The sequence below is a fragment of the Mus caroli genome, chromosome 3, assembly GCF_900094665.2.
Source record: "Mus caroli chromosome 3, CAROLI_EIJ_v1.1, whole genome shotgun sequence".
Classification (NCBI taxonomy): Eukaryota; Metazoa; Chordata; class Mammalia; order Rodentia; family Muridae; genus Mus; species Mus caroli.
In genome coordinates, this window is record NC_034572.1 from 124,140,566 (window position 1) to 124,149,566 (window position 9,001).

At 41.6% G+C, this 9,001-nt stretch overlaps 1 protein-coding gene and 1 long non-coding RNA gene across 5 annotated transcripts in view; one reads left to right on the plus strand and one right to left on the minus strand.

The window, feature by feature from the left end:
* Window positions 1-9,001, plus strand: part of Col25a1 (collagen type XXV alpha 1 chain) — a 410,366-nt gene that overhangs the window by 354,697 nt on the left and 46,668 nt on the right. For all 4 annotated transcript variants that reach the window (XM_021157594.1, XM_021157596.1, XM_029474968.1 and 1 more), the window contains exons 19-22: window positions 2,648-2,710; window positions 5,463-5,531; window positions 6,351-6,395; window positions 8,402-8,446. In XM_021157594.1, coding sequence (XP_021013253.1) covers window positions 2,648-2,710; window positions 5,463-5,531; window positions 6,351-6,395; window positions 8,402-8,446 — 222 coding nt within the window. The remainder of the gene's footprint in view (window positions 1-2,647; window positions 2,711-5,462; window positions 5,532-6,350; window positions 6,396-8,401; window positions 8,447-9,001) is intronic.
* LOC115030590 overlaps window positions 1-9,001 on the minus strand; it is a 126,078-nt gene that overhangs the window by 4,706 nt on the left and 112,371 nt on the right. The window lies entirely within an intron of this gene.

Genomic DNA, 9,001 nt, shown 5'->3' on the forward strand with positions numbered 1-9,001 from the left:
GACTACCAGCCCAGAGATGGTCCCACCCACAAGGGGCCCTTCCCCCTTGATCACTAATTGAGAAAATGCCTTACAGTTGGATCTCATGGAGGCATTTCTTCAACTGAAGCTCCTTTCTCTGTGATAACTCCAGCTGTGTCAAGTTGACACAAAACTAGCCAGTACATCCCCCATATAGTATTTTTGTTTATGAATTAACAAATTATTTTTCTAAAGGTTGAATTATTCATGAATGACTTCACTGAATTAAACTCAGATTTTTATTTTGAAATATTAAGAGGTATGTCAAAATATTTGCCAAGGATTTCCCTTCCATTAGGTGGAAGACTATGGGACCAAGTAGAATAGGAGCTACAGGAAATAGCCTTAGCATCAACCTCAACCAGTAGGTCCAACCCTTACCTTCCTGTTCTCTGAGTGCCCAAGTCAGAGGAAATCTGTGAATGATGTGTCACCTAAAATGTTTTGTTGTGATGACACCCTTTTGTTCCCAACTACTTACTATATATATAGTATGTTTGAAAAATTCAGTTGTTTGAAACATAGATTCAGACATTTTAACATATCCAACAAACTCACTCTCTGTCTTCTGCTTAACTCCAAGTTCCATGAAACGAGGCTCAGTGACAGTTATCTTAGAGGGAAATCAATTGTACCAGTAATTCTTCCAGAAATAGTACAAGCTTTAAAAAAACAGGAAATATGGAAATAGAACCATTATGGGTTTTGCTTTAAAGTTTGGATATGTATTTTATATTTTAAGCAATTTTGTTTCCCTCGACTAGTTAAAAAAGAAAATAAATTTTATGGATAATCAAGACAATGTAGACACCAGTTCAGATTTGGGTTGGTTTTTGGGTTTTGGTTTGGTTTTGTTTGCCTCCAATGTCACAGACTTTAGGACCAATCCTGCAAGATTAGCTTCATTTCAGTTGCAAGTAGGAAATTCTGGGGTGACCTGGATTATCTGCACCTTTTCTGATATGGCTATGAATTTAGGGCAATGATTCTCAGCCTTCCTAATGCTGTAACCCTCTAATCCTCAGGTTGTGGTGACCTCAAAACACAAAGTTATTTTCATTGCTGCTTCTTAACTGTAGTTTTGCTACTGTTGTGAATGGTCATATAAATATCTGATATGTGACCCCTGTGAAGGGGGCTGTTGAGCTCTCAAAGGGGTCACAACCCACATAGAGAATCACTAATTTAGGAGTTCTCAGTACACCCATTTTAGGAATTGGCTCAAATGAGTCGTGGTTCAGGAAAACACTGTGCTATGCTTGCTGTTATAGTTTATTATAAAGGCAAAAAAAAAAAAAAAAAAAGAATGACCTGGTGAATAGGGCACTGTCTAGAAGATCACTAGCCACAAAAGCCTCTGTCCTTGTGGATCTGAATGCCCTACCCTCCTGGCACATAACTCTTGGAAGGGCTGCACTAGCCCTGTCAGTTAAGGGTTCCTGCATGACTGATGTAATCACTACTGTCTAGTGATTGAATCCCATATCCAGCCACCTGCCCCTCTCCTAGATTAAGAGATAGAACAGAATTCCATTTTTCTAGCCATCAGATTGGTTCCTTACTGTTTGATAATATCTAAGGTGCTCCCTTCGAGTCTCAGCATTTGCACCAATTCGGGGTGGTTAGAAGAGACTAGTTACAATCAACAAAGGCCATCCTTTACCATTCCTGTAACCCAGAGGGATCTAAGGTTTAGAAGCTCTATTCCAAGACCTGGGTACCATTTATTGTGCCACAGATGAATTTCCTCCAGGTAGCAGAGATAATGATTGAGAGGTATGGCAAAAAAGGGGATTTTTTTTCCTTTCATACTGAACATTACGAAATCGCTCCCCTGCCTATATCTTTTGTTTCAGTTCTGTAACGTTACCTACCACTTTATCCTAAAAAAGAAAACAGTTAAGTTGGCTTACAGTCAGCAAAAGACAAGAGTTTAAGCCAAGCATAGCAGGTGGCCTCTGGCTCTGAGTCCCTGAGGAGACTGCAATGGATGAGGAATCCAGGGCTGTGTTCTCTTTAGAAGGCTCTAAGGGGAGGGAGCATTCACTACCATGTTCCCTCACAAGGTTCCTGGCCAACCTCAGTCCTTAGACTGTGGCAGCTCCATCGGGAGACTCAAAGCAGAGCAGTTTGCTCCCCTCAAAACAAGTGACCCAAGTGGGAAACTACAGGCAAGATCCTCCCCAAATAGAAGCCATTCTGAACAGCTTAGACTCAGATGTGATGTCCCTTCACTCCCAGGATATTTTATTCAGTATATTTACATAGTGAGTTTATACTTGACTCAAAGGGAAAAGATTTCACAAGGCTATGAATTCATGAATGGTATCTTAGAAGATCTTCCACATCCGCCCAAACACAATAGGTCTTAATGTGATGAGTGGCAAGCAACACCAGGCAACAGATGAGAGAAGAAATTATCATAAACACACTTATCCAGTGACCTTGTCACTTTCTTTCATGTCTCTGGAGCTTTGCCCTGAATGTCCACTGATGAGCATCTTATAGTGAGTAGTTTGATCTCAGCCAGAGCAGTTGCATACAAACAAGGAAATGACATCGAAGTAGGAAAACGGAGTGTACCGTCTGATGAATAATGCCTTTGTATGCCATCCTTTCTTTTAAGGGAGAACCAGGCTTCATTGGTCCTCAAGGAGAGCCAGGGTTACCAGGGCTACCAGGAACAAAAGTAAGTGGACAGTTATTCCCTTTACCTTCCTGTGAAAATTGGGTCATCTCTGTCAAAAGAAAGGTGAAATGACTCTGCTATTTAGGTGACCAGATATTTCTGCCTTCGAAACGAGGCAGCCTGATCCACCCAGGCAGGCAATTGGAAGTTATATCCAGGAAGCTTTAGGAACCACTATGGGTGGGTGGAATATAGTAGCTGTTAAAGATTGCCCTCTAGATTCCTCAGTAAGCGTTGTGATGCCGCTGGCTTCCCAGCTACCCGGAAAGGTAACTAAGCAGAAAGGAGGGCTGGAGGTGGCCATAGCCTACTCTTCGTCATCCATCTTATGATACATTTGTAAACTGGGCACTAATCCCATCCCCATGGATGTTACAGAGATGTCTAAACGCTTCATTCCACAAGGATCTACCCTGAGTGGTGTTTTCAGAAGTATTCTATAATGAAAACCATCTCTTAGTGTTCTCTTTGGCAACCATAAAGAGGACCCTGAAAGCAAAAGCTGTATGCTACTGCCACGCAAAAAGAATGCAGTGCTGCAGATAATGTCAGGCCCAGAGTTCTTGCTCTATCTACCCAGAAGATCTAAAAAGATAGGACTCGGATGACGGCGCTGTGCTCATGACAGACTCATGAATCAAAGGGACAAAGTGACATCAACGTATAGTCATTTATTTTTGAACCACGGCAGAGTCTGCCTCGGTGAGTTCTGCACTCACCAGAAATAAACCAGGGATGATGTCCAATAGTTAAGGAACTGTGTCATGGTCTATTCAGTCAGACTAGTCCTCATGTCTGCTTTGGTCAAGTGAAAATAACTCTAATCCTAGGGAGTAGAAACTGTTCATTGCCTAAGGGGACTGGAACTCAGTAGGATTTTGCAATGGTTGATTTCCAAAGAAATCACACTTTCACATAATGAGCTATCAGGCCCATTAGCAAAATATGGAAATTTTCTGTTTAAGCCTGAACAGATCCACACAAGACAGACCTTTCTTAGAGAGAAAATAAATTGTCTGTTGATAAGAAAATGGTTGGATTTTTTCTTCTTTTTTTCTTTTTTTTTTTTCTTTTTTGAGCTTGGAGCTTTAAAGCCAGGAGAGGAGAGAAGGTAGCCAGGCAGAGAAGTATACCACCACAGGAGGAGAGGAAGTTCCAGCAGGAAAGCCATTGTGATCTCCTGCAGATTTTTGCTATACAGCAGAAGGTAGAAGAAACCCAGCTGGTAGAGATACTTACCCCTAAATGCCCTTTCGATAGATAGCAGCTATACCATTCCATAGCTCTCGTGAGAGGGATATCCAGTCCTAGAGCCATGAAGTTGGCAGTAATTGCTGTTATAAAGGAACTCAGCATGATTCTAAAGAGCAGATACTTTACTCTGAAGCTCAAAGAGAAGGAAGGGATGTGATATACCTGTGTAGTATTTCTACAAGCCAGTTCATGCATAGAGAGCCATTTTCAGCAATATTCTAAACGTAATTGTTAGCTGAATTGCCTGTCTTAACAAGAGTTGGATCCTAAAGGAAAATCTGCAATTTGAACATCTATTGCGACCCAACGATGGCCTTTTACAATTTTTATACATGGTCTGGATTTGTACCCCTAACAATAGATCTAAAAATAAACAAAGATTGTATCTCTAACTTGTAGGGCAGTGAAGACAGATTCTAAGGAAGAAAAACTAATAGCATCTAGATATCTGTAGTAGGGATGGCGTGTCCCCAAGGACTGTCCCTTTGCCTTTGTCTAAGCTACATCTGCCTAGAAAACTTAACTTTCTGTCAGAGTATAAGAAAACAAGGTATCATAGTACAAAGCATGGAACTTCACCACTGTGCTAAACATTCTGCTAGATTTACTTAAAATTTGCTACAGAATGTAAAATTGTCCACTTTACAATAATAATAATATAATAAATTAATAATAGACCATAGTGATACCCTTTAAAAGTCATTACATTTATTCACATAGCTGCATTTAATAAACTATTATTTTCTTGATTAAAGAATGGAGATTATAAGGAAGGCTTGCATTATTACTTGAGTTCTAGAGACACAGAAGGAACATCAATGAGTGAATGGGTGGGTGGGTCAGTGGCTAGGTAGGTAAACATGTATGTACTTACATATATATATAAACATAGACATGGTTAGGGAGGAGGTTTATTAGGGGAATTGACTCTTGTGGTTATAGAGGCAAAAATGTCCCACATAAGCCAGCTATCCACAAGCTAGAAGGATGCTAGGAATGTGGTTCTACCCTGGCCTGAAGGTTTCAGAATCCTGGAAGCTGATACTGAAACTCCAAGGCAGCAGGTAAAGGTCTGGGATGCAGTGCCTGGTGCTAATCTTGCCATTGGGGCAGAAGACTGCAGTGTGGTGTCATGGGCAGGAAAGGGAGCTACATAGGGAGAGATGGCTTGACTGTCTTCTGCCTTTTATTCTATCCATCCAGAGCCAACTATTTTAAGGGTAAGCCCCTCCCACTCACTCCACTAACCGACGTGCAGTCTCCTCCTAGAAACAATAAGAATGTTTCAGCAGCTCCATAGGTGCTCGCTGGCCCAATCAAGATGGCACCAAAAATGAACATTCTCAGGTCGGTTTGTGCACATAGAGGGATCAGTCATCTTCAGAGATTAACATAGCACCAGGGCACTGTGGATAAGCAGCGGCTGTCTGTTAACCTTGGTTTTAGTGAACTCCTGTATTCTTTGGCTGCTATTTATCTATCTTGTGATTTGTGACAGGGTGATCGTGGGGAGGCGGGGCCTCCTGGAAGAGGTGAACGAGGAGATCCTGGAGCCCCAGGGCCAAAGGTCAGTCACTCTTATCCTGGCAGAGAGCGTTCATTGGTCTGGGAATACATGCCTCTTGCTCTCGAACAGGCAGCTAACTCTTCAGCAGATATAAAACCAACCCAAATCGTAAACACCTCATTGGGATGCACACTGGTGGCTAGTGATTTTGCAGTTCAACTTTTCTTGTTTACACCATGAAGCTCAGTGAAGAAATTTAATAACATCTCTGGATGTAAATGGACAGGTGCTGTCATGTTATACATTATCGCTCAATGGGTGGTACAGCCGGCTGAGAAAAAAAAAAAACAAAAACAAAAACAACAAAAAAAAAAAAAAACCAAAAACCTCTTTGCCGGATGCTGTGTTCATTTCCATGGTAACTTGATGGCCTGTAACACCTTGAAAATATTACAGCCAAGGTTTTATTTGCCTATGCAATCTTTATTTATCTAAACATTATGCAAACTAACGTGGTCACACCCTAGTCTAATAGCCAGCCCCTCCTGGAGACAAAGTGGATGGTGTAGTCTCTGAAGAAAAAGAAATCTATGCATATAAGCCCTGCTGAGACTCATACAAGTCACTCACATCACAGAGCTCTCCCCAGCCTACTGAAGGAAAACTGTCCCCAAAGTCATAATGGATAGAGGTTGACAGAGACCAGGGAGTGAGCCCCTGCTATGGTGATACGTATACTGTATATCATTATAACCAACCCTATGCAGCACTGTGTTGGGCAGGGCAGGTAAAGTGTGTCCATGTCTCCTCTTGATTCTGAGCCACTGTTCTTACCTTCCCTGTCCTTCTTTCTCTCATCTGCATACTCTCTTACAATAGGGGAAACAAGGTGAATCAGGAGCTAGAGGCCCGAAGGGGTCAAAGGTCAGTAACCAGTACCCATTTTGATGTGACTGTGGGCCTTCGAGATCTGTGTCTTTCGCCTTTTCCACCAAGAGTCCTGTTGTGGATAAAAACCTTTTCTTTGGGAATTTATAGTTAGTTTGTCCCTGTGATTGTATCACAAGACACTTGGCTTTTTTTTCTTTGTTTTTGTCTGATCTTATCCTTTAGACAATTCTTTTTCTTAACCTGAGTGTGTGTGTGTATGTGTGTGTGTTGTGCTGTGTGCCACAAGACACATGTGGAAGTCAGAGGAGAACCTGTGGGAATCACTTCTTTCCCTCCATGTCCTGGGATCTAGGAATGAAATTCTGGTAGTCAGGCTCAATGGCAAGTGCCTTTACCTGCTGAGCCATTCGCTAGCCCCCTTCAGACTATTCTTTAAGAGAGGATATATAGCATGTTTCTTGAGAATAGCTTATTTGGAAAAATAAATGATTTATATAACGTATGCTCTTAATTTTCACTTCCTATCTTTGTGACAGATGTTCATGTTATACTTTAGTTTGTTACCTAACTCCATTCAGAGAGGTAAAAATGTCACCCTAGGACCAGGAACAGGGCTCAGTCAGTAAGATGGCTTCCTGTACATGTGAGGCTCTGACTTTGAATCCCCAGAACCCCCAAAACAGCTGAAGCATCTGTAATCCCTGCACTCCTGCAAGAAGATAGGGGGAAAGACAGGGGACTTCCCAGAAGCTAGCCTGGCTCATACCATGGAAAAATACCAAAGAGACCCTGTTTCAAATTAGGTGGAAGACGGGCACAGACACCCATGGTTGTGCACTGACCTGCATACACTCACTGTGACTCAGTGCAGGCACATGCAGACTCATTAAATAATAATAGAAATAAAATATCACCACCAATAGTAGTGATCCCTTTGTCATGGTGCGTATAAATAACATGTATACTGTTGCTTAGAATGCTTTTTTTTAATTTTTAATATTTTTATTACATATTTTCCTCAATTACATTTCCAATGCTATCCCAAAAGTCCCCCATAGCGCCCCCCCCCACTTCCCTACCCACCCATTCCCATAGAATGCTTAATAACCAAGAAAAATAGAAAAATGGGACTAGAGATTAGAGATTGTTGGTTCCCTAGAGATTAGAGCCTGTTAACTGCTAATGGCCTGTGTTAGTAGTAAAACCTGCATAGGAAAAAATTATAACTGCACAGTCCCCTTATCTTCAGTGGCCTTTGTCTACAGACAGGAAGATGCTTTGCATTTCATATAGAAAGGGGCTCTAATTGTAAACTATTAAAACCTTTACATAGACCCAGATTTAAGTGTCTTCTATTAGTTGCGCATTAGACTTCTCATCACTTGGAGAGTTAGACTATTCTTGGTAGCTCTGTAGGTGGGGTTATGACACTGTAAATAAAACCCCAGAGATGATTTCTTACTGCTTTGAAGGAGAAAAAGAAAGGAGGCAGAGAGAGAAAAAGAAGAAGGAGAGAGGGGACATAAAGGAAGCCTGGCCAATCTATCTGGTCTATCTGGATGCTCTCGCCTTTAGCACTGAGTGTTAAAATAGCTACAGGTCGACCTCTGTCATCAGAGGGAGGTCTAGCCTCTGACCTTACAGTCCTGTGCTCCCTAGAATGAGCTCTCTATTCCTTCCTGTCCCAACTTTCTCTACTTTTCTTCTCTGGGGATAGATGCCACGTTGGCTGGTCACTTTTCCCATTACTCATACTCCTTCAGAGGAAAGCAGCCGTGCTCAGCCTAAAATAAAGGTCACCATGGAAATCACTCACATTGCTTTTGCCCATCCCACCTGGCCAGAGAGTACATATCCAGTCCGATTGCTCCAAGATACCCTGCTGTCTGAGGAGGGTTGAGAAGATGGTGGTGGTTGCTTTATATGTGTGCAGTTCATGTTTAAAGTGTGGTAACAAACGACTCTTTGTATGCGATCGATTTCTACATCCGTGGTCCTCCACCTAATTTACTGTTTTGTTTTTTGTTTTGTGGCCAAAGGGTGATCGTGGAGACAAAGGAGATTCTGGCGCTCTGGGGCCACGGGTGAGTGTTTTCTTGTCTAGATTCAGATTCAGAGGCATGTCGGTGTGATTTTGTGAACCGCACCTGAACAGACACTACACAATAAAAGCATTAGTGGTAGACCCTGATTGTTCCAGCGTGACGACATCCTTGCTATTTGTTTTGTTATCCAGGAGCAGGTACTATAGCAATCTTACCAAACAATACACTTCATTCTGGAAAAAAAAAAAAAGTAGAAATCCTTCTACAACCCAGCTAATAAGACTTCCATTTTTCAGTTAAGAAAATAGTCCATGTATTCACACTCCTTAGGAAAGTCAGGGAATTAGGATATGGCTCGTGGAAGTTCTGTAGAAGCTGTGTTAGGTAGAATAAAAGTCTGGAGGTGTAGAGAGATGTGTGCTCTTCAATAGTCTTGAATGGGGGTGTGTATTTGTGGATCAATAATATTCTTTTTTGTTTTCCATTTCCTTTAATTTTGGATAAATTGGGACATATGAAATAATAACAGTCCTATGGGGAGGCCAAGCATTTCCTACAGCACTGTTCAGCATTGCTCTCTTCTTTTTTTTTTTT